The sequence below is a fragment of the Panicum hallii genome, chromosome 1, assembly GCF_002211085.1.
Source record: "Panicum hallii strain FIL2 chromosome 1, PHallii_v3.1, whole genome shotgun sequence".
Lineage (NCBI taxonomy): Eukaryota > Viridiplantae > Streptophyta > Magnoliopsida > Poales > Poaceae > Panicum > Panicum hallii.
In genome coordinates, this window is record NC_038042.1 from 320,787 (window position 1) to 348,405 (window position 27,619).

Genomic DNA, 27,619 nt, shown 5'->3' on the forward strand with positions numbered 1-27,619 from the left:
CTATTACCTGCATGGCCTAACAGCGAATTGAACACGAACGAAGGCACACTCCCAGGACACAAAAGCTGACAATTGGTGATGATGGTAGCTGCAGACGAGCCACTGGGGTCCAGGTTGAGGTGAGTGTAGATTGGATGATAGTATGATAAGAGTTATTTTAATAGTTTATTTGTACAAATGCATGATGAACTCACTGTAATATACTCTAGATATCCATTAATATAAAAAAGAGCCAGCCATAGACATCGCATGGGCCTAATTAGAAAGCAAAGCCCGACAACCTTTCATTCAATCGGCTGAGGTCTAGCGGCCCAATGCTTATTATTAATTGTCTTGCTATTTTATTTTATAATCATATATAGCAAGCAAAGTAGAAAGAGCTCCCGGCCCCGGCGGCGCTCCCCTTCCCTCGCCGCCGGCCTCGTCCCTAAACCCCTCCTAAACCCGCCCGCCCGCCGCCGCCATGACGGTGCCCCCCGCGGACGACGCGGCCAAAAAGGAGCTGCCGCCACCGTCCTATCGCTCTCTGGCCGCCCCGGTCGCCACCCCCGTCGACAAGTTCGCCCTCCTCCCAGCATTCCTCAAGGTCCGAGGGCTCGTCAAGGAGCACATCGACTCCTTCAACTACTTCACCACCAGGGGAATCCGGAACATCGTTGAGGCAAACAATCGAATTGAGGCGCGCAATGACCCATCCATTTACCTTAGGTACGCAATGCAATCTATCATACAGTAGCGCAATGGGTTCGGGTTCCCGTTCCCTTTGCCACAACACTTTCTAAATAAATTGATGAAAAATTTCCTTGGATGCATCTAGGTACACCAACGTCTATGTTGGCACGCCCTCAGTTCAAGTGGATTACAAAATCGAAAATATCACGCCCCACTTTTGCCGCCTTACTGACCGCACGTAAGCCTCCCTCATCTCAATCCACTTTCTACTCAGCATACCAAATAGTCTGTAACTTTAGATACATAATCTCATTCGGTCAAACAGACAGTCAACCAAGCTTCCTGAAGATTTTATTATTTTTTTCATTTCTTCCTCCAGTTATTCTGCTCCTATAAGAGTTGATATTGAATATACTGTCGGGAAGCAGCATGAACCGCAGCATAAGGTATCCCATTACTATGATTCAAGTGCCTTGTGCATGCTTGATGGAAAAGAAAAACTACTCACCTTATTTACTTACTCCTCAGAAAAACGTTCTCATTGGCTACCTGCCCATTATGCTTAGAAGTTATGCATGTGTTCTGCATGGAAGGGATGAAGCTGAACTAGCAAGACAAGGTTAGTCTATATTCTTCATCATACAAAAACATCTTCGTTGGACGGTACTATTGTGTTAGCTTACTGGTTGTTCTGATGGTTTCACCACTCTTTTCCTAGGTGAGTGCCCTCTTGATCCTGGTGGCTACTTCATTGTCAAAGGAACTGAGAAGGTAACTGAAAAAATGATGCATCTTTTTCTCGCCCCTTGTCTTGCTCGACCTAGTTGAGGCATTAGTTACAGCGCTAACTGCAAGTGCTTTTGGTTTTTTCACACAGATTTGTAGTGCTTGTTCTGTGCATTGATAATCTTGTGATATTTGTTCATTTTCAGGTCATTTTAATACAAGAACAGCTATCAAAGAATCGTATTATTATCGACACCGATAGTAAAGGAAGGTCACACTCATTACAGAACTATTTATTCATTAACTTCCCTCAAATATTTTAATTTTAAACTTTGTATTCTTCTCCAGCAAATGAGTATTTAAGTTTAACAATTGTCATAAGTTGCTCTGAAAGATGCTGAGACAAAGCGACTTTCCAACTCTTAACTGTAGTTTGATTCAGGTTAGTTTTGAAGTTGCCAGGAAACTCTAATTCCAACCATCATGGTTAATACCTGGCTTTGAGTTCCATTGCCCACTCATTGCAGAAATAACTTATTTTTGTGTCGCCTTGCACCTGAAATTTCATGGCTAGCCTCATTTGGTCCCTTTAGTGAAGTGGCGTACTGTTCGATATCTTATGCGATTCACCTGTATTTTCTGTGAATTAGGGTGATTGCATCTGTTACCAGCAGCACACATGAAATTAAAAGCAAGACGGTGATTACTATGGATAAGGAGAAGATCTATCTACAGCTGAATCAATTCACGAAACCGGTATGCATTGCAAATCCTGTTAGCTTGTTAAATACTCATTCTATTTCATTACATTTGGACCCTACTATTTATTTTAATCTTGAGACAGGGAACACTTCAAAAGCAAATGGTTTTCTGCACCCATATATTATTCCATTTTTATACTTTGTTTAATAAATTAATATTGTGGTACCGGGTGTGATTGGTGGTGTAGTTCATTAGTAGATTCAGGATGTTTTGTATGTCATTGTTTCTTTTGGAAATACTCAAGCAGTTGAAAGCTAGATAAGAAGTTTTTGAGAGGTAAAAGCTCCTGATTCATTGAACAAGCCTGGCATCTTCTTTGTTTGCCTACTTGCTTTACACTGGCAGAATTGAACCTAAATATCATCTATGATCAAACTAGAGAAACCTATCTTCTTAACAGTGGCTGAGGGCCTTACTTTTGAATTTTGTAACAGCTACTCTAATTAGAACTTCGTGCTTATACCTAAAGAGAGAAATTTAAAATGGAAAGTGACATCAATGTGTCACTTCCGAGTGATAACAGGATTCACTTATTCTCAAGTGGATTTTATTTTCCCATCTTGCTCATGTTCGTAATGCAAAATTAACTTAGTAGTTTTCTTGTTTAATAGGAGCGCCATTATCCAAATTTCCTTCCTTTTCCTTAGTTCCACACCTGCCCCCCTATTGAACGCTTACAAGGTCATGGGGTGCTATACTATGACATGGAAGTTGGAGGGAGTATGTTGACAATTCATGACTTTGTTTCTGACTTAGCTTTAAAATTTACAGATTCCAATAATAGTGGTCATGAAAGCTATGGGAATGGAAAGTGATCAAGAGGTTGTACAAATGGTTGGAAGAGATCCAAGATACGGAGACCTCTTATTCCCATCTATTCAGGTACTTTTGCTTGATGATAAAATTGACACCATCCCACTGACTGTATATTTGGATCTTGAATTTGTGCTCAGTTTCAAATATTCTTTTGCACCCCTTGTCCATGTTATTCTTCATTGTACATTGTATCTTTTATATTTTAGGCTATTTAAATGTTTTATGCTTTCTCAGGAATGTGCCTCAGAGGCAATATATACACAACAGCAAGCCCTGCAGTACATGGATGAGAAGGTGAAATTTCAAATTCAAAAAGCATAATTTAATATCATCACTCAATTAAGTCGTTCACTGCATTTTAATTATGCCAAATGGATCACAATGACAAAATGTTGCATAATGTGCATTCTAAGCTTTGCAGGAGTAGATCCCTCTGTTACCGAGTCATGTATTCTGACAGCTTCTGACCCTATGTTGCATAATGTGCATTCTATGCTTTGCAGAAGCATTTTCTTGTAAATTCTTTTACTATATTTGCAATGACAGCCTCTGACCCTATGTTCCACTATTCTGTATTCTGGAGGAGCTTTATGTTCTATGGAACTCACACCGATTATATCTTATCATACAAAATAATCCAGGAGTGTGCTTTCTTAGGCTTCATTTCCACTTTGGGATTACTAGGATCTATGACATCGACTATTTTTGTTTCCATCACAGCTGCAGGAATGTTCTTTTTTATTAAGTTTGCTGCTTTTCAGTGCATCTTTTATGAATCTTTCGAATCCAAAACTAGGCGGATGAGATGGTAGGCTGCAAATAAAGGTTGAAGTGCTTGTGGAAGCATTAGCAACAGTGGTTGAAAGTAATATGAAATATCAAAACCATTAAAACACTGAACCGGAGAGGTGAACCTTCGAACTAGTGAATTAGATATTATCTTGTATTAAAGGATGCAATGAGAAGTTTTAGGTAAAAGTCATGCAAAGAAAATTATACCATATGCCCAGAATTTAAGTGCTTCAATGTTCACACCATTTGAGGTAGTAGAGTCTAAAATTTCTAAATTACTGGTTTGCAATAATTAACCCTGAACAATTATTGGGATCTGTCAGTCATGCTTGCTTCCTTTTTCACTGACATGATGCAATCTAACTCTGGATTTTCTGTTCTAGTTGCATCTACGTATCAAGTGTGGCATCTTTTCTAGTCTGATCCTGAGATTTTTTCGCAGGTTACGTATCCTGGTGCAGGAAATCAGAAGGTAGTTAATCTCTGCTCAATCACCTTTCTTTCATTTAGGGACTTTTGTCTATCAAATATATACCAGCTACAAACTTTCATATATGTACATTCTAAAAATTGACCAGAGTAGGAACCAATGACAAGCTGTGAAGTTATTGTCTCGTTACACATTAAGTTACTACAGCCGGTACATGTTCCAAAATATGAGTTCAGAACCGGCATAGGTCACATTCTCGAAGACAACCTTCTGGTGTCTGAAGTGCCTCTTTTTTTTTCACTTTCAGGAGGGTCGGTCAAAATCAATCCTACGCGATGTATTTATTGCACATGTGCCGGTGAGAGAACTGTTGTTTTCCCTAACTTTTGCTTGCAATCTACTTTTATCATATTCATGTAAATCTGTCCTATAGGTTAAGAACGGGAACTTCCGACAAAAATGTATATACACTGGCGTAATGTTAAGGCGCATGATGGATGCAATCTTGAATGCTGACACCTTTGATGATAAGGCAAGTTCAAATCTGGACTATGTATTACTTTTGGGAGCTATTCCATAAAAAATATTAATTTGCTAAAAGTCATCATCTTCTGTGCCTTTACCAATGCTGTTTAAGAAATTCAATTCCATTCAAATTCACTGTTTTTTTGGATGGAGGACCCAAGTCCCTGCGTTTGTAACTTGAAGGTGTGTGGAACCAGGGCTGGAACCCTGGCTAGCGAGCTCCCAGCTGTCGAGCCTTGCTACTCCACTGTCTGCTAATTCAGTGTGGATTTATCTTAACATCAATAGTTAATCATCATCTTTGGTTTTCTATGAGCTCTTAAATGGGAGCTGTGATGTCATGTTTTTCGGAGCTTCAAAATTGGCTAGTGTTTTGACTACATACGTGGCTTGCTAACATTTTCTCAGGCATCTGGCCCACTCTCTCTCTCTATCTTTTTTTACTGAAACTGCAAGGAAAAAGCTGCCCAGCATATATTAAATAAAAAAAGTAAAAGAGAGTTATTTACAGGAGATGAAACCTAGAGACAAAGAATTTACAAAATCATAGTTACAGTGAATTTAGCCATTCATGAACACTTGAGTGGAGCTCCGGTTTTATCCTGGGTAAATGCAGGATAACATCATGGCGCAGAGAAGCTTTCCAATCAGTAACGTTTACTACAAGAAGCTGGCATTCTACACTACCCTATTTTTAATTATATGATGTGTGGCTTTCAGCCATTTGTACTATGTTGGTGTGCTGCCCCATGCCAAAGTTGTTTGCACAATTGTACCTTGCTATTTGTTGCATAGATAAGGCTTGTCCATAATTAGTCATCATATGGCATTTTAGTTGAAGTGGCTAAATGGAATACAAGACACTATGAATTATAAGTTTCTACTATCATATAATCATAACGTACCATTTATATTGAATGTGTGGTCCATTTCTCATTATTTTTTTTCTTACATTTGCTCATTATGTGTGTGTGGTGGTTTGGGCAAATTTTCATGAAAACAGAGGGAGCATAATTTAGGCTGCGTTTGGTTCGGCGTTGGCAAGCAGCGTTCGCGTCTAGAAAGTCGGAATCCAACCAAAGACTCAGCGTCCGCAACTTGCTTTTTCGAACGCAGTGCTGCTTTCACGTTCTACGGCCACAGCTGCCAAAGGGCTGCTTTTTTCAGCGTTCCGCACAAAATTACCCACACTGCCATTATGTGGATACCGATTCGTTTTCTTTCTTTCTCTCCCCTGGCTTCTTTTCTCCTTGCTAGTCCCTCACGGAACCGAAGAAGCACGGAGCAGTTCAATGCAAAGATGATATCATTATGATTATTATGCATACAAATAGTATATTAGGGTCTTAAGGGCATTACAGACAATTTGTATCAAATCTACAGTTTCACAGCAGGTTGAACCAAATGACTTTCAGCTTTTTTCACAGCTGACAGCTCACAGCAGCTTTTTCACAGCAGACAGCTCACAGCAGCTTTTTCATAGCTCACAACTGAACCAAACGCACCCTTAGGTTTTGGATAGAAACCAACATAAGATTTTTTTCTGGCTGTACAGCCAATAGTTACATGTTCTGTCTCAATTATCCACAACTTGGGGGCAAGGATAACAATCTACTGATAATCTAGAAACCTAACATGCTCCTTTTAATTTGGAGAATCAAACATGTTTGATGTTCCATCTGTACTGAAATGTAGTTGACTGCATATAGTATCTGCCAAGCTGCGCGGAGTCTATAATTAGACCTATCAGATTGCACAGATCCGATCATGGCGACTGGGACAACACACTTCATGTCTACTCTGTTTGAGCCTCTGACCGATCCTATTCCAGTTTATCTAAAACCACCCCTTTTTATCCTAACCTTTGATGTCTTAAATAATTTGCTATTAAATATTTGTATGTTCCATTTCGTTGTAGTCAATTAGAGTTCCTTGTCAGTACTAGAATGAAACAAGTAACTGTATTCCTCACTTTTGGTAATGTAATGTCATGGGGTCTATTTATAATATATTTAGTTCAAGCGATTAGATGGCTTCATGGAATAGAAATATATTGAAAGTAGTGAGATTACTGTTTATATGAAACTTCTCATCTTGAACAAGAGTTTTTAAAAGCCAGAAATTCTCCTAGATTATTGCTTGCAAAAGAGAAAAGATGAAATCTTTTCTACTTACAAATTTATTTGGATCACATGTTTACCACCCTGTTGACATCTTTTATTGAATATATTTCAGGATTATGTAGGGAATAAGAGGCTGGAGTTGTCTGGTCAACTAATATCCCTGCTTTTTGAGGTATTTTTCCTCTTATTATTTCATTAAGTAATATGTTTATGCCTCTTATTCTGTTTGGGTTTTGAAGGATTTGTTCAAAACAATGAATTCCCAAGCTGTAGAGCTCATGAACAAAAATAGTGACAAGACTCGTTCTAGTCCTTCAGATTTTAGCCAGGTAATGAACATGAAATTTATAGTCCTTGATCTTCATTCATTTTCACCTGAATAGCTGATGTTGCCGTTGCGTTACACATTGACAGTGCATCCAATTCTTGTTGTACTATTTTCTTTGATGGCCCTTTCTATGTTATATTCAGTTTTCTATAAAAGTTGCTGTTCACTTATGTTACCTAGGTGAGCGGTCTTCTTGATTGTTTAAATACAAAAACTTGGCTGTTGTTGAAATGCAGTCTTGATTCAGTTAGTAGTATATGGGAACTTGATAGGAGAAGTACTGAGGTTGGCTACATTTTTTGGCCGCACATTTATCCATCTTGCTCCGCATGTGATACTGTAGAGAGATGTTACCTTGCTTGGGAGTTACAATAGCTGTTGGTTTGTTTAAACCCAATGGTCAAAAAATAGAAGACACCTACTAAAAGGTACTTAAGCGTGAACCCTTATTGTAAAATGGACTAAGTGCCATTTTGAAGATTAAATTGAAGGGTAGAAAGTTACGGTGTATGGCAGGGGACAAAGGCCTAGTATTTGGCCATAGATGTTGTTTGGTCGTTGATCGTGTTTTTTCTCTATCTCTTTGGTGAGTCTTCATGTAACTAAACTTGGCCTTACTGGGCATGTTTGAGTCTCTTAGAGTCCTTTTATTGTCCTTAATATAATTGATGAACAATAATTTTTCCATTGCAAACCCTAAACAGGGTATAGTAGTAATATACATGGGCCTCTATACACATGGGCTCAATATACTCCAACACCCCCCGCAGTCTGAACAACCAGCGCAGCGGTGTTCAAGACTGGGCAACAAGAAAGCTAACACCCCCCGCAGCGGTGTTCAAGAGTACAAAGGGCAAATACCCCCCCCCCGGCAGCCACAACTAGCCATCGGCTACGTTAAGGCTGGATCAAAACTCCGAGAAGGTCGAGGAGGGCAGCCCCTTGGTGAAATGTCAGCAAACTGGGAGGTAGTCGGGACATGGAGGACCCGAACATCGCCGATTGCGACTCTGTCGCGCACGAAGTGTAGGTCGATCTCCACGTGCTTCGTCCGCTGATGTTGGACGGGGTTGGTGGAGAGATACACGGCGCTGACGTTGTCGCAGTAGATGAGCGTGCTCTTGGCGAGCGGGCTGTGGAGCTCCGCCAAGAGCTATCGTAGCCAGGACGCCTCCGCTACGCCGTTAGCGACAGCCCGGTACTCCGCCTCAGCACTGGAGCGAGAGACAACCGGCTGCCGCTTGGACGACCAGGAGACCAGGTTGCTGCCCAGGAAGACGGCGTAGCCGGAAGTGGAGCGACGAGTGTCCGGGCAGCCAGCCCAGTCAGCGTCGGTGTAGACCACCAGCTCAACAGAGGACGAGCGGTGAAATACCAGGCCGAGGTCCACAGTGCCACGAACGTAGCGGAGGAGACGCTTTAGCGCAGCAAGGTGTGACTCCCGGGGATCATGCATATGGAGACAGACCTGCTGGACAGCGTAGGTGAGGTCCGGCCTGGTGAAGGTGAGGTACTGCAAAGCACCAGCCAGACTCCGGTAGGCAGTAGGATCAGCCACCGGATCACCCAGATCAGCGGACAGCTTCGCCTGAGTGTTGACAGGAGTGGAGCAGGGCTTGCCATCAGTCATCCCAACCCGCTCCAGGATATCGAGTGCGTACTGCCGCTGGTGCATGAGAAGACCAGACGGGCGAGGCTCAACAGTGACGCCCAAGAAGTGGTGGAGCTGACCGAGATCCTTCATAGCAAACTCCTGCTGCAAAGAGGAGATGACACTCTGAAGCAACTGCTGACTAGAGGCTGTGAGCACAATGTCATCAACGTAGAGCAGCAGATAGGAAGTCTCATCCCCACGGCGGTAGACGAAGAGAGACGTGTTAGACTTGGCCTCGGTGAACCCCAATGTCAGCAAGAACATGGCGAACCGAGAGTACCAAGCCCGAGGAGCCTGCTTCAGTCCATAGAGAGACTTGTTGAGCCGGCAGACCATATGCGGACGACTCGAATCCACAAATCCCGCTGGCTGAGAGCAGTAGACAGTCTCTAACAGAGTGCCGTGAAGAAATGCATTCTTCACGTCTAGTTGGTGCACATGCCAAGAGCGCGAGAGCGTAAGCTAGAGGACTGTGCGCACCGTAGCAGTCTTCACGACTGGGCTGAAGGTCTCATCATAGTCTTGTAGCGCTCCAGTGTGCCATCAGCCCAACGCTTATGTGTCCAGATCCACTTGCCAGTCACCACATTGCAACCAGACGGACGCGGTACGAGGTCCCACGTCTGGTTGGCAAGAAGAGCTGCGTACTCCTCTTCCATCGCGCGACGCCAGTGAGGATCCGCCAAGGCGTCGCGGACAGAGGAGGCGGAGAGAGTCGCGGCCTGAGACGCCATCCGCCGAGTCACCATGGGATGGATATGCCGAGGATCCCGATGGATGACTGGCGGGTGGTATACCTCTGGCTCGGCTCGAGAGCGAGCCGGAGGAGGCGGCGGCGGCGACGGCTCCGGCGTCGGCGTCGCAGGAGCCTCCGGAGCAGGAGGCGGCGCCGAACGACGCCAGTACACATGCACCGGCTGGGCGTACCGCGCAGGTGCACGTGAAGGCACCGGGGCCGCGCGTGGCGCAGCGGGAGACACCGGGTCCGCGCGCGGCACGACCGGAGGTTCGGGGACCGCGCATGGCGTGACCGCGGGCACCGGGGCCGCGCTCAGCGCAGCAGGGATCACCGGAAACAGTGCCGGTGTGCCGGGGAAACTTGCAGGAAAAGGACAGACAGGTAACGATGGCGGAACCACCGGGTCAGTCGGAAACAGAGTCTCCAGCTCGGGGTCAGGAGAAGGTGTAGAGGAGGTAGAGTAGGGGAAATCCGACTCGTCAAAGATGACGTGTCGGGAGATCAGAACGCGGCGAGAGGTGAGGTCAAAGCATCGGTACCTCTTGTGGTCAGGGGAGTACCCGAGGAACACACAACGAGTCGAGCGGGGCGCCAGCTTGTGAGAAGCGGTGGCGGAGGTGTTAGGGTAACACGCACACCCGAAGACCCGAAGGTGGTCGTAGCGAGGAGGGGTACCGAAGAGAGCGTGGTGTGGAGTGGGAGCAGGAGAAGCAGTGGACAGGAGATGGTTGAGCAGGTAGGTGGCGGTGTGGAGGCTCTCAGCCCAGAAGCGCGGGGGCAGAGAGGCCTGGATCAGAAGGGTGCGCACATCGTTCGTCGTGCGAATCGTCCGCTCAGCCTTGCCGTTCTGAGGAGAGGTATACGGACAAGACATACGCAGCTGAACACCCCGAGACAGGAAGAAGGACCGGGAGGTGGAGTTATTGAACTCCCGCCCGTTGTCACACTGGACGGCCTTAACTGTGAGGCCGAACTGAGTGGACACCCAGGCAAAGAAGTGGAGGAGGGTGGGGAAGGTCTCAGACTTGGCGCGCAAAGGAAAAGTTCAAGAGTAATGAGAAAAATCATCAACAATGACCAGATAATATTTATAACCAGACATGCTGAGTACAAGAGATGTCCACAGGTCACAGTGAATCAGATCAAAAGCATGCGCAGCATGCGAAGAAGAAGAAGAAAACGGAAGTCTAACATGACGACCTAACTGGCACGCATGACAGAGGTGCTCAGCAGGAGCCTTAGTACAAGGAGCATCGGTACTATGGCTGAGCTGAGCCAAAACGTCGCGGCCGGGGTGACCAAGCCGGCGGTGCTAGGTGGTGGAAGAAGGTGTCACGGCAAAAGCAGCAGACAAAGAAGCCGAAGGCAAGGCAGCGGAAGCAGGAAGCCGAAGGGTGTAAAGGGGCCCCGGGCTGTCACATCGGAGGAGTGGACGCCGGGAAGCTGAATCCTTCACAGTAAGACCAGAGGAGTCAAATTCGATAGAACAGGAGTTGTCAGCAGTAAACTGGCGAATAGAAAGAAGGTTGTGAACCATTCGAGGAGCAACAAGAACATTAGGAAGACGAGGAGCAGAACCCACGGCCGTGATAGGAAGGCAAGACCCATCACCAACCATGATAGAAGAAGGACAAGAGGGGTGTGGGGGTCGGACATAAGAGAGGATACCGGCATCAGGAGTGGTGTGGAACGAGGCACCCGAGTCGGCGATCCACTCGGTGCTGGCCGGCGGCGTCAGTCCCATGGTGCTAAAGGACTGCGCCAGAGCGTCCTGGTCCCACCCCCCAGGCCAGGTCGGTTGCTGGCTGGGTTGAGCGGGCGGGGTCTAGGACGGCGCGAAGAGTGGAGCAGCACCAGTGAACATGGCCGCCGGCTGGAGCTGAGGACGAAGCCCCCCTGCCGGACCCTGGAACAGCCACATCAAGATGCGCCCTGACCATGGGTTGCTGAAGGATGGCCAGGGCGTACCTCCAGGGGTAGGGGCAGGAGCGGGAGCCGGGGTCGGCGCGCCCCGACGACCCCCACCGGTACCGGTACCCCCAGGAGCAGGGCCACCAGTGCCACCACCACCACCCCGTCGCCGGCGACGTCCACGGCCCCCCCTCCTCCGGTCTGCCCGGCGGGAGCAGCACCAAGGAGGGAGGTGGCAGGAGCAGCGGAGGAGGCCGGTGGAGCAGCAATGAGTGCGGCGGGGTTGGGCGAGGAGAATCCGGGCGCGAGACCCCTGGTGATCTCCTCAAGGGCGAGGTTGTCCCGGACCTGTAGGAAGGTGGGAAAGGGCCTCTGGCGGGCGATCCAGCCCTTCAGGTGGTCGTAGGTGCTGCTCAGGCCTCGTAGGACATTGAGCACCAAGACCCGATCGGACACCGGATCCCCGAGGTCGTGAAGAGCATCAGCCATGCTCTTCATCTGCCGGCAGTACTCACCGACGGAGAGGTTCCCCTGGACGAAGGTGCGGAAAGTGGCGTCGAGCTGGAGGGCACGGTAACTGCCCCTCGAGCGCAACCCAAGCCTGCCGCGCAGTGCCGCCGTGGGTCCTGACGAGGTCCTGAAGATCTAGGGAGATGGTCCCAAAGATCCAGGACATGGCGACGCTGTCGAGGCGCAGCCACGCCACGTCCCGCGCCTCGATCGGCGAGTCGACGAGGACGTGGTCGTCGAGGGTGTAGCGGCGAAGGGTGAGGACCTGGTCCCGCTAGCGGCCGTAGGAGGACGCGGGGTCGAGGAGGACGGAGACCAGGGCCTTGATGTTCTGGACGCCGGCTGCCTGGAGGTGGAGCTGGGCGACCATGGGGTTGGTCAGGTCGTACCGGGCTCCAGATCCAGCGGGCGGGGCCTGGAAGGAGGAGGAGGCGCCGTGCTCAGGGTCGACGGGCTGGCCCGAGGAGATGCGGAGGTAGCGCTCCGCCTCGGCGACCCGTAGAGCGAGGGCGTCGGCCGTGGCGCGCTCGCGTTCCCAGGCGAGGGCTGCCACATGGACCCGCTCCTGGGCCGCCGAAGCCTCCGACTTGGCGGCGAGGAGGGCCGCGGCGAGAGCGGCGTCGGCCTGCTGCCCTCGGAAGGCGGCGGCGGAGAGCGGCGCATCCTCGGGCGCCATCCCGAGGCCAGACCGTGCGACACCGGGCGCTGCATCGACGACGGGCTGCTTGCCCGCAGCGACAGCGGCGCGGTGGGCCACAGCGGCGGCGGCTGAATCGGCGCCCGCGGCCGGCAGCAGCTGCACTGCGGCCCGCAGGATGGCCGGATCGACGGCGGCGGCGGCCCCTGCGGCGCCTGGAGCAGAGGAGCCGCGGCGCCCGCGGCCGGCACCCCCTCAAGGACCAGCGTGGCGGCGGGAAAGCCGGGCGGCGGCGGCCAGGCGGTGGCGGCCTAGGCGCCCAGATCGGCGCGAGCGGGAGCAGAGGAGGGAGAGGAAGAGGAGAGGGGAGGGAAGGAGGAGAGGGGAGGAGGAGGGGCCGGCGGCGGCGGCGGGCTGGAGGGTTGAGAGAGGAGAGAGAGCAAACCTAGGCTAAAGATACCATGTTGAACAGTAATTTTTCCATTGCAAACCCTAAACAGGGTATAGTAGTAATATACATGGGCCTCTATGGGCCTCTATACACATGGGCTCAATATACTCCAACAATAATGATGCACAGTTCTCCGGCGTGCTCGAGAAAAAAATTTGTTCTCCCATCAAATTAGAGAGGAGGGTAATTAGTACTAGCAGATTGGTAATCAAAGTTTGTCCTTTCTTGAGTAAGTGAGTGAGAATTTTCTCTCCATTTATTCTGGCTGCCTAGACTCAGTACTTGGAACCATCTAGTTTCTCTTGACTCACCACTACTATGGCCTTAGTATGCAAACAAGGAACTTTGTTTTGAGAGTATTAGGGACAGGAAGTCAGAGTTAGGATGAGGGTTTTCGGAGAAGGGAGGTGGTGCAGGAGGCAATTGTCCGTCGGTGTTTTGAGTGGTATAACTGGAGGCTAGATGGAATCTGGGATGACCATTTCTTACATGATAGGAGGACAGTTAACTCAAAAAACAATTACAAACCTGCCCTCATTTGCAAAATCCATGATCTTAAACTGCGCCATTATGAGACCAAGGATCCATATATTTTAGAGGGAAGCTACCTCTGGTACCTCCCAATCTCTGTAACATCTCCTCAATATGATGTAATATCTTTAATTATTGGTAATCACTTTGAGATGCGCTATCTTTGTTATTTAAATTCTCCCCCTTTTGCAGTTGATAAAGCATGAAGCCATAACCTCTGGTTTGGAGAGGGCTATTTCTACAGGAAATTGGGATATCAAAAGGTTTCGGATGCATAGGAAAGGTGTATCACAGGTACCAACTCATGATACCTAATTTTTGCCCCCCTTCTATACTATTACCTTTTCTGAGGTTCTTCTTCCCTTCTTTTGCAAGGTTCTTTCTAGGCTATCGTACATGGCATCGTTAGGCTACATGACACGGATAACACCGCAGTTTGAGAAGACTAGGAAAACAAGTGGGCCACGTGCTTTGCAACCTAGTCAGGTGAGCTTGATTTGGTAGCAGTGTTTTACATCATATATAAAACCAAATGTGTGTGAAAACTAAGAGCATTTTTTTTCTGATATACTGCTCCACAATTCTCTCTATAATATAAAAATACGCAGCTCTCCTGCGTGTTCGAGAAAAAAAAGATATATTGCTGAACAATGTATCAGTTTTATTGGTAACAGTGGGGCATGCTTTGCCCATGTGATACTCCTGAAGGAGAAGCTTGTGGATTAACGAAAAATTTAGCTCTGTTGACTCACGTGACAACAGATCAAGAGGAAGGCCCGCTGATGAATCTGGTTTGTTTCTTTTCCTGTTTACCTTTTGACTAGAACACTTTGTGCCTGTTAATTATGTGCAATATTTACCTGTTATTTTGTATTCATTCTTTACTATAGTGTAAGAGTCTTGGCGTGGAAGATTTAACGCTTCTGTCTGGAGAAGAAATACATGCACCGGGTTCATTTTTGGTGATGTTCAATGGATTAATACTGGGGAAACATAGGCAGCCTCAGGTCTGATATAACTTAAACTGACATTTAACTTATTTGTCTTCTGTTATTCTCTTCAAGTCGTCCATGTTTCTTTCAGACATTTGCTAATGCTATGAGAGAGTTGCGTCGATCAGGCAAAATTGGAGAGTTCGTAAGCATTTTTGTAAATGAGAAACAGGTATCATTTCATCTCTTGATTACTACCAGCTTATAATGATTGTTAGCATCATGCAATGATGACTGTGTCCATGATAATAATTAATAAAAAGATGTCTAACTCTTGACAACTCTAAGTTCAACTTTCCGGTGGTACTGGAGTTAACAAAAGTTCCCTAGTTAAAGTTATTACTGTTAACTTATCCACCATGGAGTGAACTGCTATTGAAAGCTTAACTTCCAACAATCGATGGTAATGATTTGAGGCCAAAGAATAGTTTAGACCCTTGAGATACAACTGCAAATGCCAAGTAGTTTTGTTGTTATAGTGCACTTACTGTGGGATTTGAAGTAAGACAGCTTGTGTTGGTGGTTATTCCCCATTTGAATTCATGACATTGAAAGGACATAGAGGGCTAAGTTGAACTTTCTAGGAAGGGAAGTTCAATTTAGACCTGAAATTTGACGTCCTTGTTATTTTTTTTATCTCGAACCGGCAAGAGAGCTGCCCGTCGTTATATTAAGAAGAAATAAAATTTGTGAATCAAAGTACATCGATAACCACACTATGCACTCACCAGCAAAAGAAAAAGAAAAAAAACACTTAAAAAAACACTTGCAAAGGAGCAGAGGGCCACTAAGATCATGCAAATAACCCTGCAAGGCCCTTTTCACCTGCCACAATCCGTATTGATGTCCTTGTTATCTCTTTGAATTGCATTGATATGACATTCCTGTTAACCACTTAATACTTCAGTATCCAATAATACTTTGAATCATGGCACCTCTTGCCGAGTTAACCAGTTTTTCTCCAAACGGGAAACAAAAAAAAAAGGCTCATACTGCTGGCTGATATAGAAGATGTTTCCCTGAATCTTGCATTTGGTTCTTCCATAAGCTTTGCCTGTTTGAAACCAAGTTCTGGTTCAGATATCGTGCGTTACTAAGAAGGTTATGCCCCGACCATTTTTTTTTGAATTTCATATCCATAAGAGTGGCCATGTTTTTATTTTGGCTAGCCAGGCATACCACAACCCTCATTTACCTATGTTGAAAGAACATAGGCAGTTTGCTTGCATAAGCTTGTAGTGGTCATATTCTCTTGTTCTCATTATTTAGGTCTCATGAGTCAGCACTATGAATGTACCTTAAGAAACTATGTAATACAAAGGATACACCTTGAGTGTGTTTTGCTCCAGGTCCAGAAAAGTATGGTTTCGTTTACGGACCATTGTGATCCATGTATGTTTTTGTTTTGCAATTTTTCTGCGATATTTCCTTGCTCTGTTATTGTTTTACAAGATATGCTGGAGGTACTAACCTTGTAACTATATTTCCAGCATTGCATTCACATTGCCTCTGATGGTGGTCGTGTATGTCGCCCACTTATAATTGCTGATAAGGGGATATCAAGGGTCAAAGAGTGTCATATGAAAGAACTGAGGGTTAGCATTATGCGTTTCATAATTTCTTGACCCATTTCATTTGTTTATTATTATTATTATCTGTCTTAAAAATGAAATTGCCTTCTAGGATGGTATTCGTTCTTTCGATGATTTTCTGCGTGATGGATTGATCGAATATCTTGATGTCAATGAAGAGAACAATGCGTTGGTATATCGTAATTTGTTTTCCTTTTCTCATGTGATTTATTATTTTATTTATATTGTGATAATGTGTTTTAATTTGATTTGAACAGATTGCATTGTATGAACATGTGGATCAAGATGATGTTGAAAGAAGCAGCATCACACATATTGAAATAGAGCCATTGTCTATCTTAGGAGTTGTATCCGGACTTATTCCGTATCCACACCATAACCAATCTCCACGTAATACTTATCAGGCAAGGATACAAATTATTGATGATATATTCCGTTTGGTTATTGGGTTACTTTTTGATGATTTTTCTCTTTTCCAGTGTGCGATGGGTAAGCAAGCTATGGGAAATATTGCATATAATCAGGCAAGGAACTACTTTGTTTCTCTTTTGATCTGTTAAATATGTAGGAAACCCTAGATCACAATGTTGAAGCAACCACGACAAGGAGGATAAAGTTTGGGGAAGCACACATTATTTAAATGCAATTCCGAAAGAATGTGATTGTCACTCTCACAACCCTAGTGCTATAGAATTATCCTAGTATTATCCTCTTGAGCACTCCAAACTGCCCCATACAAGCCTTGGATTAGATCTTTGTGTTGGCTTGAGTTGATTGGTCATGGCGATGAACCCTCCTATGGCCTCCAATTCCCAACCCCCTGTTTGTATAGTCCCCTCCAAGGCCTTGGCTTGTGCAAGTAGGAGTAGGAGTAGGAGCCCTACTCCTAGGTGCAATGTGACTATGGTTTCAGAATGTGGTGTTTTGTGCAATTCACGCTATAATTAATTTCCTTTGTTATATTCTGATCCTTTGTTAATTTTAACTTCTTTCCTTTTTGAGATGAAGGTAATGTTTCTCTATATGTTCTGCAGTTGTTCAGGGCAGATTCGCTACTCTACTTACTGGTGTACGCACAACGACCACTGCTAACAACAAAAACAATTGAGTTGGTTCGTCTCCGACCCGTAGACCATCTTAGACTTGATCTACAAGATATTTTACTTGAATTCCTTTTCAGGTGGGATACGACAAGCTTGGTGCTGGGCAGAATGCCACTGTTGCTGTCATGGGTTATAGTGGATATGATATTGAAGATGCAATTGTAATGAATAAATCATCCCTTGATCGAGGTTTTGGTCGTTGCATAGCAATGAAAAAGTAATTCTATACTTCAATTGACACCTCTCTTTCATTTACATTAAGGAAGTGCTTGGGATCATGCCCTAAATGCCACTATACTGGTTTTTATTGTGACTAATTTGTTCTCATCTTGCAGGTATACAGTTATGAAGGAGAACTATGGAGATGGTGTCTCTGATAGGATTGCTAAACCGCAAAGAGATAAAGATGGTGTTTTGTTAAGGCAGAATATGCGGGTAAATAATAGGACCGGTCATTATCATTATTATGCAACTATTTTAATTTTCCTTACGTTTTCATCAGTAGGATGGTTTTGTTTTAGTTGAGTGATCAGAGAGTAGAAACCAACCATGAAATGTGGGGGAAAGAATTAAGAAACTTCTGTATGTTGAAGGTCTAAGTAATTGTTCTCGAGCTGTTTGATCTATAGTGGTCATAAGGTTCATAATAAAAATTCAAATTGATTGACTTCTGGAGGAGAAAATTGAAAGGGAAGCTATTAATTGTAGTGATGTGCTCAAGTTCGTAGAACCTGTGCTTTATTTTCTTGACTTTGTCCCGGAGGCCACCTAAATTTGGCCTCAGTTGTGTTCTCCTATGACATTATATGTACTGTCATCCAAGAATATCTTGTTCTGTTATAATCTTGAGTATAAATTCAAATAGGCATACACCTTGAGTTCCAACTTTAGGATTTCTTGTTGCATGTGCTTGTTTGGTTCTTCATCTGTCTCTGTGTCTCTCTTTCCACTGTCCAATGTAACTTATTCACAGGCACTTGATGAGGACGGTATTGCTGCACCTGGCCAAATAATTCGCAATCATGACGTCTATGTGAACAAGCAAAGTCCCAAAATTGTAGATAGAAGAGGTGCTGGTGCACTGTTAAAAGACATGTGAGCACTCGCCTGTATTGTGTTTTCTCTTTTGTTTTGTTCTATATTTGCATCTTCTATTTTATACCTCTGAAGTTCTGACCTTTTTATATGTGCTTTATGGTCTAAATCTACCACCTAGGGACTACAAGGACTCACTGGCCATTTACAAGGGTGTTGATGGCGAGACTACTGTTGTAGATCGTGTAATGCTTTGTTCAGATACAAATGAGAAACTGTCTATTAAGTGCATTATCCGCCATACAAGGAGGCCAGAGGTATGGCTTATTTGCTGCATTCACTTAATTTTAACTGTAGGCAGATGGGTTTAAATTTGTCTGTCCTGTTTGTGAGCCAGGTTGGTGATAAATTTAGTAGCAGACATGGGCAGAAAGGTGTTTGTGGTACCATTGTTCAGCAGGAGGACTTCCCCTTCTCTGAGAGGGGAATATGCCCTGATTTAATTATGAATCCACATGGATTCCCTAGGTTTGATATTACCTTTGTTATATTCCGTACTTGTTTTATCTCTTCATCGATTTTCCTAAACTGGTATAATTTGTCTATGAAAAAGTTCCTTCTCCAATGAACATTGCTGTGCCTTTGAATACAATATTTGTATTTTCTGTAACCATTTTTATTATGGATTGTTTTGTCATGTCTGATTCAGCTCTGTTGTTGATTCTTTGCTTAAAAATATCTGTTTTAGAAATTAAATTTTTATCATTTCTTTTTTTGTTACACTTTTGGTATTCTACTAAGTAGTAAGAGTTGGAGATATTGACGCGATATGTTTAGTGAACTGCTGGCGTCTTAAGACTATACCATCCCATTTGACTCATTTTTTCCCTTTTCTTTTTGCTTCATCAGTCGAATGACTATAGGTAAAATGATTGAACTTATTGGTGGAAAGGCTGGTTTGTCTTGTGGTCGATTCCATTATGGCAGTGCATTTGGTGAACCAAGTGGTAACGCTGATAAAGTTGAAGACATAAGGTATACTTCTGTCTCACTAACACCTCAAGTGTCTAATGGTTTTATTTTTAACACTGTTTTCTTTCATACCAGCAATACTCTAATCAAGCATGGCTTCAGCTATAATGGAAAAGATTTCTTGTACTCAGGTGCATTCTAATATCAAATTATAATATTACTTTCTGTAAGCACGCTTTAAAATTTCATGTTGTGCCCCATGTTGATAGGGCTAGTATGCAAATTCAAGTTAGATGATTTGGGTTATAGAGACTTAGGAAACCTAGATATATCCTAGACATATGGTGTAAACCTACAGCTTCATAGCTGTTTTCCACTATTCTAATCATTCTAGTTTCTGTGGTACAATATTATGTTTCCTATTTCTTGAATACTAGATGATTTTTTTTATGTATCATGTGCATCTTTGCTACTTGGACCTGCCATGGTTCTTCAGAGCTGATTTTTTGGCCCCCATTTCAGGTATTCTAGGTCATCCTCTGGAGGCATACATCTTCATGGGTCCAATCTACTATCAGAAACTGAAGCACATGGTAGGGATAGTTTATCTGTATTGTTCCTTAAATGAGGCTATGTTTTCTAATTCTGCCATATGTCACACTTAGTGTTGTTCTGGGACTTGTCTAACTCTTTAAACTTTGGCTATAGATATGTCCTTGAGTAATAAGGACAAACATATGAAAACGTCATTTACATTCCCACTGAAAAATACTCCCATAACAGTATAGTTTACTAGGTTTGTAAATACATTAGAAATTGGTGGTCAGAGTTGCGTTTTGGAGAGACTGTTCACTGGTGACGTCCAAAACAACAATTTTTGTGACCTTAGGGAGTAATGTGGAATGAGTTGGTCTTGATAGATATGCCAAAGGTGGATATGAAAGGAAGGAGAGCTCCACCTTCCATGTGTCATTTCTTGTAACAATATCATGATTTATGGATATATGTACTAAGATGGTTTGCAGTTCAGTAAAGAGAAGCTGTGTAGAGAAAAGGTAGTTCATAATTTAGTTTATACAAACGCAATGTATGGGCTGGCTTAGCTTACCTCATGACCTACCCTATTGATGTCATTTCTGCGTGATGTAATTAATTTTGGTTTCTAAGGCATCAGCACTTAGAAGTGCCTAAACATTGTTTAAAAACTTGAGAGAAGATTTTAAGAATTTGAATATGCATTCTTATTTTTTGTTTTCTGGAGCACTCAAGCTACTGGCTGCCTATTGCAACATTTTTGTCTTGCTTGGGATTCCCGTTGAATTAGTTGGTGAGTATGTAAACCGCTTGTGGATTCTCCAGGTTCTTGATAAGATGCATGCTCGAGCTAGTGGACCACGAGTGTTGTTGACCAGGCAGCCTACTGAAGGGCGAAGTCGAGATGGAGGTTTTGCAATACTCTGCGATTTTATGACTATGGCCCAGTACTCTTTCTTGTTGGTTATCTCGTTGCGCTTGTTTAATATTCCTTTTTTTATAGGTCTCCGTCTTGGTGAAATGGAGCGTGATTGTTTGATTGCGTATGGTGCTAGCATGCTGATCTTTGAACGTCTACTACTATCTAGTGATCCATATCAAGTCCAGGTGATTTTCGGAGTAGTTTGCGCCTTTCTTTTTGGCAGAGGCTGGAACTGTGCCAAGAGCATAACTTCTCATGCTGTTGCGTTAGGATCAGTACTATTATGAAACCATCCTGTCCTTGCTACTCAATAGATGCTCATTGTTGAGTGGGTAAACAATTCTTAAATGCTGGTAGTATTTTCTTTCAATGGTCGACAGCTTGAGTATTCAAAAGAGTTATCTTAGCCCTGTTGACATTGTTTGCGACATGGTAGATATTAGGTTTAGTTGACCAGCGCCAACATGAAGGACCTGTATGTCTTTGGGCTTACCTTATTTATGGATTTGAATGTTGGCAGGTTTGCAGAAAATGTGGCTTGTTGGGGTACTACAACTATAAACTGAAGACTTCGTACTGTTCAATGTGCAAGAACGGAGAAAACATGGCCAAGATGAGGCTGCCATATGCCTGCAAGCTTTTGTTCCAGGTAGCGCACAGCTTTCTTGGGGTTCTAGTGCAACTTTGTATTAATAGTATGAGCTATTATAAATGGTTCATAGGCCATTTACAGTTAATCTCATGTGGTTCTGTTGTTTGGTTCCAGGAATTGCAAGCAATGAATGTCGTTCCACGATTAAAGCTAACCGAAGGATAACTCAAGATTGTGAACCGATGATTGCTTTACGGAGCTGATTGTAAAGCTGGGTAGTTAAAGGCTTGGATGATGTCCATTCTCTTGGTGGAGTGGATTGCTGCAGCGCTGCCAATTTGCATCCTAGCTCTAGTCTACTCATCCATTATAATATATGCACCTTGCTTGCTTCTATTGGAGTATCACTTGCTCTATTGTTTGGATTGGCAACGAATGATCTTAAGTAGAGAGTCTTGACCCCTTTTGAGCTGCTTACTACTAGCATATGTCTTACTAGTTCCATACATACAACAAGCATGCTGCTCGCTGTTAATGGAAGCGGAAAAGAAAACAAGCTTTTTGCTTGCATACATAGACGATGGCGAGGGAGTAAGTAGTGATCATAGTAGGGATACGATGGCGAGGGAGATGACCGCCTGTTGAAACAGGTTGTTGTTCTCCGCTCTCAAGGGTGGCTCGAAGCCCTGCTCCTTGAATGCATCCTCACAGGTGGTCGGCGCGTCGATGGTGGCGCTCATGGATGTCTTGGCGTCCGGGTACCTTCTCTCGTCGATGGCTGCGATGGAGGTGTCGAGGTCGTACAGCGAGTTGAGGTACAGCCACACGCACGCCTCGAGACAGGACTTTCTGGGGGTCAGTGGCGCCTCCTCCTTGCTGAGCTCGGCGAACCTGGCTTCCATGCTCACCGCACCTGACCTCACGAGCTTGGCCGAAACCATGGCGAGCCCGTGGAGGTCTGCCTGCCTGCTCTGAGGGTCCTGGGAAAGAGATGAGATGCAGAGGGTGTAGTTCACCTTGGGGTCGCTCCGGCTGCATCTTTCGCAGGTGTCCTCTACCATGTCGGCCGAGGCGCCCTGCTGGATCAAGAGCAGCAAGAACAATGTGAATGTGATGCAGCAGCGGTAGTAGTATGAAGAAGGTGCCATGCTTATTTGTGGCAGATGCATGCTAGTGAGTGCGTGCCAGGGGATGGAATGGAGCCATAGATATAGTACGTGGTGGATCGGAGGCGTACCAACTAGCAGCTAGTTTGGCATTCAGTTCCGACAAGAAGGAAAGAAAACTAACTGTTTCCTTGCTTCCTCGTTTGCACTTGCCGTACGTGTCGATTTGATTCCATCACGCCAGACCAGTCCAGGTGGCCGGCTCAAGCAAGCGTGGAAGCAACCTCTTTGTCTCTCAGGGTTGCATGCAACTGCTTGCGAGTCCTCAGCCGGATTGCAACTGAATGCCGGCCAGGTTTGTTGCAGTGCCGTTCTTGTCGAATTTGGTTGCAGAGCAGTTGAAATAATTGATTGCATTGGGATCGAATGCATTGTTTGTTAACCTGCTGTGCAGCTGTTGGACCATGCATGCATGCATGTTTTCTTTCTTTCCTTTTACTTTCACACTGGGGAAAGAAGAAACAAAACCGAGAAGCCAATCATCAAACTGATTAATCAGATACAGAGTTGATCATCAATAAGCCTTTTTTTATTCCTTCTTTCCTTTCACTCATCTGATGAAACCGCCTACAACACACATATTTAATCAACAGCACAGCAAGCACACGGAAAATGAAACCAAAAAAAAAAGATCAGAAGAAACAGATCGACTAGAATCACTGGAAAACGTTGCCCCATCCCTCCCATAAGAAGGATGCATTGGAGGCCATGCAGCAACAGTGCACAACCCCTCTCCTAATTAATAATTAACGTACGTACAGATTAATTCTGAAATCAAAATCGACCACAACATGGAAGATGGAATCAATTAAATAGCAGCAGATGAATCGAACAAGGTAGGTAGGTAGATGCATGGAGGCGACGCGAGCTGAGATAGACGTCATCGTCATCATGCGGCGGCGTGGGTGAAGCCGAGCGCGATGTGCGCCATCCGGCCGTACTCCCTGTCGTGCGCGGCGACGGGGATGCTCTCCTCGCCCTTCCAGGCGTCCTCGCAGCTCTCCGAGGCGCCCAGCGCGGCCGACAGCTGCTCCATGGCCTTGCCGTAGATCTCCGCCTTGAGGTTGTCCAGCGCGTCGCGGAGGAGGTCGGCCGCGCCGCCGTACTGCTCCAGGCAGTGGTTGAACCGAGCGCGCGCGTGCGGCGACTCCTCCAGCTCCGCCAGGTCGTCGATCTTGGCCTCGGTGCTTGCGGCGTGGTCGATGGCCAGCTTGGTGGCCAGCATCGCCAGCCCGTGCATGTTGCCGGCCTCCTTGCTGCGCGGGTCCGCCCCCAGCGACTCCACGCAGTGATCGTACGCCACGCCGGCGTGCGTCTCCGACGCGCCGCGGCACGCCGCCTCCACGCTCACCGGGTTCGCGCACGACGACGACGGCTCCTCTGTCGTCGTCGTCATCGGCACAACCTCAATCTCCATCTCCGCCGCCTGCGCCGGTGCGACACTACTAATGCTTACCAAGAGGAGGAGGCAGAGCGACCACAGCCCACTCATCGCCGCCATTGCTTGCTTGCTTGCCTTCTTCTTCTTCTTCTTCTTCTTCTTCTTCTTCTTCTTCTTCTTCTTCTTCTTCTTCTTCTTCTTCTTCTTCTTCTTCTTCTTCTTCTTCTTCTTCTTCTTCTTCTTCTTCTTGTCGTACTACATGTACAGCGCGCGCGTGAAGAAGAGAGATGTGTATATGTATCCAATGGGAGGGATGGGATAGATGATGCAGGTGGCGGCAGAGGATGGATCGGAAGCAATGCAAGCAGGGAGAGGCGGGGAGCAATGCTCGCTCGCTAACTATTTAATTTGTCCAAGACGGAGACCTCTTCTTCTTCTCCGGCCTGATCGATCGATGCCTCTATTAGCAGGCAGGGCCATCGAGAGGCCCCGGCTCCATCGTTGAATTCTTCTACATGCAGGCCTGCCTGCATCTGCATGCATCTATCGACCGCTGCGGCAGAACCGACCAGAGTAAAATTCATCTGCTACCTATTTTGGTACGTACAAGCAAGCAAGGTCGTCTGATCTTAATTATTCGGGAGCGAGTTAGCATGGAATTCGGCAGATGATTGTTTCTTATTCCACCATGCTTGCAGATGCAGCTACTGTAAAAGAACTGGATGCTGCTAAGCAGCCTAGATAGTGCCCAATTAATTGGGAGAACAGCATATGCGCTCGCTCGTGGATTTTCCTTTTTCTGTCAGGACCGATCACATCAGACCATCCGCAGTAAAGAGAATAACACAATTTTATTTGGCCACAGCAATATATTGGATTTCGGAACATAATTTTAAGGCTAGAATACTATACAGAATTTCATTTGCAACAAATCTTGTTAAGGACCAAGAGTCCAAGAAAGGTACTGCAAATTATTCAATTTTTATTTTGAGTCTCCAAAATGTGGCTTATTTCTTTATATATAGGAGTGATCAGGCTGCACACGGTATTCCACATCCAAATGTATCGATAGAGATCCAGGAAAAATGAGGAGAAAATAAAGCTATATCTATCTCCTGAGGTACATACAGTATTATTCGTCGTTTGTTGCTCCTCATTGTCGATCGGCCTCTTCATCCACTTGTTTGCTATCTGTACTACAACATGCCGAGGCATCCTTCTTCTTTCCCCACAGCAACAGATGCAGCCCAAATATCATCAGTGCGGAACCTAGAATGCTGCTTTTTTTTTAAACCCCCCATTCCCCAAAAGGAACGTACTATATGTCACTCTCCTATGAAGATGAATATATATATATTGAACAGGAAATAAAAGGGCTATTACCTGCCAAGATAGATCTGCTCGTGGAGGAAGAAGAAATCGATGATGGCTACCATGATCTGGATGATGGGGATGAAGGCTGCAGTGAAAACTGGACCCCTCTTGTGGACACACCAGGTCATTATCAGGAAGCCCGCTGCGGACGCCATGATGCCCTAATACCATATGCATGAAACGGAGCTGAACTCATTTTCTGATCAGGTTGATTAATCTGTCTGCCTGCCAATGCAATGCATGAAAGATTTATGCCAGGAGGAAATCGATAATGCCTGCCTAACACGAGAGCAGAGCATATGCCAGATGCAGAGTGAGTGGAAGACAGATGGTTTTGAACTTATCCGGCCGGTTGCAATATATCGAGTTTTCATTTCCTTGCAAAAGAAAAAGGTCAAAAAGTTTTTACCAGTATTTTCTCCTTTTGGGCAAACTGCGCTCAGGCTACATATGCTACCATATCTGTGCACTCAACTCAGGGTCCCTTGCTGCTGCAATGACCGCTTTCCGAAAGCTACTTTGACGTTATTGGTTTGTTATTACTTATTATAAACAGTAGCCACAACCGTAGTGTTGGATCGTGTCATCCATGACTAGTTAGGGATAATAGCTGGAGCCTTCGTTCTTCATGCCTAAGCAAGCAATGTAAACTGTAGAGTTGAGATGCATGATATCTTACTGAATACAAGATTGTGAGGATCTCCAGCCTCCTAGTCACAACCCACACTGACGATGAGTGCCCCTCTATCGTCACTGTCAATGCTCCGGCCTGCAGTGCGCTGAAGAAGAACATGATGGCGGTGCTGGAGTAGAGCGCCGGGTACTTCTTCGTCAGCCGGCTTTGCAGCAGCAGCCACAAGGAGAAGAACAGGCAGTTTGCCAGCAATGATACAGTTCCCAGCATCCAGCTCTTCCTGTCGGCACCTGCTACTTGAGAGGAAGCTGCAGGTGCTGCTGCTGCATGGTGAGCTGAGCTCAGTACTGTAGCAGCTGTGCTCTGGTGTGTCACGGCAACACCCTTGTAGAGACTCAGCAGCAGCGCTCCTCCGAACGACATGAGCGTCCCGAGGATCTTTGCCGATCCTGCTTTGCTCTTCATGTTGAGTGATTCCACCCTGAAGCGAAGGGCATCCTATCCATTGTAAATTACTGGGTGCAGTGTCCAGAGAGAAGAAGATGATTGGCTGAATTGTTGGGTTGATCAGGACGACGTACATACCGCAGAGCTATGGCGATCAGGAAGGTGAGGACAGGAGCCATGTTGGCGAATGTTATGGCGAAAGTTGCAGTCGTGAGCTTGAGCCCGTAGAAGAAGGTGTACTGTGAGAGCGCGGCACTGCACATCAAGATATAGATATCACTACTGCATGCCGATAATTAAGCCAATGTATGTTTATGTGTTGTACCCGAGCACTGCACTGAAGAAGTGGTACACAAAGATCTCCAGCGTGAGCCTAGGCCTTTTGTTCCTGGAATATATGAGAAAGAAGACAAAGATCAGTAGCATGCATCAGTTACTTGAATTATTACCATTCCGCCATGGAAGATTCTTCAGGTACCGTACCGTTCTTTGAAGTAGGCTATGGGAGCTAGGAAGACGGTGGCCACCAGCTGACGGAGAGTGATGAGGACGAGGCTGTTGAGCCCTTGCTCGAGCGCCTCCTTGACCAACGCCGTCATCACAGCGGAGATGAGGTTGAAGACCAGCATTGCCATCACCGGCCTCCACTCATCGATGCGTGCCATCCCCCACATTGCTCACAGTGACCCTGTCAATGGATGCTCTAGCTTTAGCTATCCAGGTTGATATGGCAGAGCGAGGTTCTGCTCAAGGACTAAATAGACACAGGCATCTGCGCTTCTTCCACTAGCTCATGTCCCAGAAAAGCGACGGCTCTCATTCATTCTGAGAAGGGAAAAGGAAAAGGCAAGTGCTATGAGCATACCTTGTTGCTCATCTCCAGTGGAAAATCAACAGTGAAAATATAATGCATATATTCATCTGGTGGAAATTGTAAGATCAAATTGCAAAAAAGTTCATCATTCAGCCCCAGCACTGACATTTCCTTTCTTTGGTGCCCCAATGCAAATATCTGCATAAGATACCAAGAAAGTGAAGAAAAGCTGGATGCACTCAGCTTACAAAATTCCGGAGAAAGCACTAACATTTCCTTCCTCAGGTGCGGAGCTAGCCCTTTTTATCGGATTTAAAAATTCCTTAACTAAATCACTGTTCATCAGTAATCTAAGTAGGCTTGATCCCATCGTTTAATAGAGCTGACCCCGACGGCCCATCCTACGCTTCAAGTGCCTAGGTTATACATACAAACAAGACCGTAACCATATATA

The 27,619-nt window shown here is 45.4% G+C and overlaps 4 protein-coding genes across 6 annotated transcripts; 1 reads left to right on the forward strand and 3 right to left on the reverse strand.

Moving 5' to 3' along the window:
- Nucleotides 1-371: 371 nt before the first annotated feature.
- On the forward strand, nucleotides 372-21,815 carry LOC112885972 (DNA-directed RNA polymerase III subunit 2-like). The gene is made up of 36 exons (XM_025951698.1): nucleotides 372-708; nucleotides 818-910; nucleotides 1,052-1,118; nucleotides 1,201-1,291; nucleotides 1,391-1,443; nucleotides 1,605-1,669; nucleotides 2,049-2,154; nucleotides 2,932-3,042; nucleotides 3,211-3,270; nucleotides 4,211-4,240; nucleotides 4,506-4,556; nucleotides 4,632-4,730; nucleotides 6,959-7,018; nucleotides 7,086-7,175; nucleotides 13,800-13,901; nucleotides 13,983-14,093; nucleotides 14,282-14,398; nucleotides 14,498-14,614; nucleotides 14,691-14,771; nucleotides 16,090-16,194; nucleotides 16,283-16,363; nucleotides 16,449-16,595; nucleotides 16,671-16,715; nucleotides 17,226-17,303; nucleotides 17,372-17,511; nucleotides 17,630-17,729; nucleotides 18,268-18,389; nucleotides 18,511-18,646; nucleotides 18,727-18,857; nucleotides 19,239-19,364; nucleotides 19,437-19,492; nucleotides 19,824-19,894; nucleotides 20,661-20,745; nucleotides 20,839-20,942; nucleotides 21,278-21,406; nucleotides 21,524-21,815. Exons 1-36 carry the CDS (start codon nucleotides 464-466, stop codon nucleotides 21,572-21,574), a joined length of 3,456 nt encoding a protein of 1,151 aa, XP_025807483.1. The 5' UTR covers nucleotides 372-463; the 3' UTR covers nucleotides 21,575-21,815.
- A 102-nt stretch (nucleotides 21,816-21,917) lies between these two features.
- Nucleotides 21,918-22,963, reverse strand: LOC112886005 (putative invertase inhibitor). 2 transcript variants are annotated; one of them, XM_025951741.1, is made up of 2 exons: nucleotides 22,587-22,963; nucleotides 21,918-22,428 (listed from the first exon to the last, which is right to left on the reverse strand). In XM_025951741.1, exon 2 carries the CDS (start codon nucleotides 22,408-22,410, stop codon nucleotides 21,952-21,954), a length of 459 nt encoding a protein of 152 aa, XP_025807526.1. In that variant the 5' UTR covers nucleotides 22,411-22,428; nucleotides 22,587-22,963; the 3' UTR covers nucleotides 21,918-21,951. The 2 variants fall into 2 exon arrangements, with proteins under 2 accessions (XP_025807526.1, XP_025807534.1); XM_025951749.1 differs by having other exon boundaries at nucleotides 22,640-22,643.
- A 218-nt stretch (nucleotides 22,964-23,181) lies between these two features.
- On the reverse strand, nucleotides 23,182-24,136 carry LOC112885996 (putative invertase inhibitor). The gene has a single exon (XM_025951730.1). It carries the CDS (start codon nucleotides 24,014-24,016, stop codon nucleotides 23,405-23,407), a length of 612 nt encoding a protein of 203 aa, XP_025807515.1. The 5' UTR covers nucleotides 24,017-24,136; the 3' UTR covers nucleotides 23,182-23,404.
- Nucleotides 24,096-27,225, reverse strand: LOC112885982 (WAT1-related protein At3g30340-like). 2 transcript variants are annotated; one of them, XM_025951710.1, is made up of 7 exons: nucleotides 26,835-27,225; nucleotides 26,677-26,739; nucleotides 26,490-26,606; nucleotides 25,950-26,385; nucleotides 25,280-25,431; nucleotides 25,025-25,176; nucleotides 24,096-24,151 (listed from the first exon to the last, which is right to left on the reverse strand). In XM_025951710.1, exons 1-6 carry the CDS (start codon nucleotides 27,023-27,025, stop codon nucleotides 25,050-25,052), a joined length of 1,086 nt encoding a protein of 361 aa, XP_025807495.1. In that variant the 5' UTR covers nucleotides 27,026-27,225; the 3' UTR covers nucleotides 24,096-24,151; nucleotides 25,025-25,049. The 2 variants fall into 2 exon arrangements, with proteins under 2 accessions (XP_025807495.1, XP_025807503.1); XM_025951718.1 differs by lacking the exon at nucleotides 24,096-24,151 and having other exon boundaries at nucleotides 24,925-25,173; nucleotides 26,835-27,208.
- Nucleotides 27,226-27,619: the final 394 nt, after the last annotated feature.

Coding starts and splice junctions, on each gene's coding strand:
- LOC112885972 (XM_025951698.1), top strand. CDS start 464: ATGACGGTGCCCCCCGCGGACGACGCGGCCAAAAAGGAGCTGCCGCCA. Junction 14,094..14,281: donor GTGCTTTGCAACCTAGTCAG/GTGAGCTTGATT, acceptor TATTGGTAACAG/TGGGGCATGCTTTGCCCATG. Junction 17,730..18,267: donor TGTTAAGGCAGAATATGCGG/GTAAATAATAGG, acceptor ACTTATTCACAG/GCACTTGATGAGGACGGTAT.
- LOC112886005 (XM_025951741.1), bottom strand. CDS start 22,410: ATGGTAGAGGACACCTGCGAAAGATGCAGCCGGAGCGACCCCAAGGTG.
- LOC112885996 (XM_025951730.1), bottom strand. CDS start 24,016: ATGGCGGCGATGAGTGGGCTGTGGTCGCTCTGCCTCCTCCTCTTGGTA.
- LOC112885982 (XM_025951710.1), bottom strand. CDS start 27,025: ATGTGGGGGATGGCACGCATCGATGAGTGGAGGCCGGTGATGGCAATG. Junction 26,607..26,676: donor TTCTTCAGTGCAGTGCTCGG/GTACAACACATA, acceptor CTTGATGTGCAG/TGCCGCGCTCTCACAGTACA. Junction 25,177..25,279: donor GAGCAGATCTATCTTGGCAG/GTAATAGCCCTT, acceptor TTAAAAAAAAAG/CAGCATTCTAGGTTCCGCAC.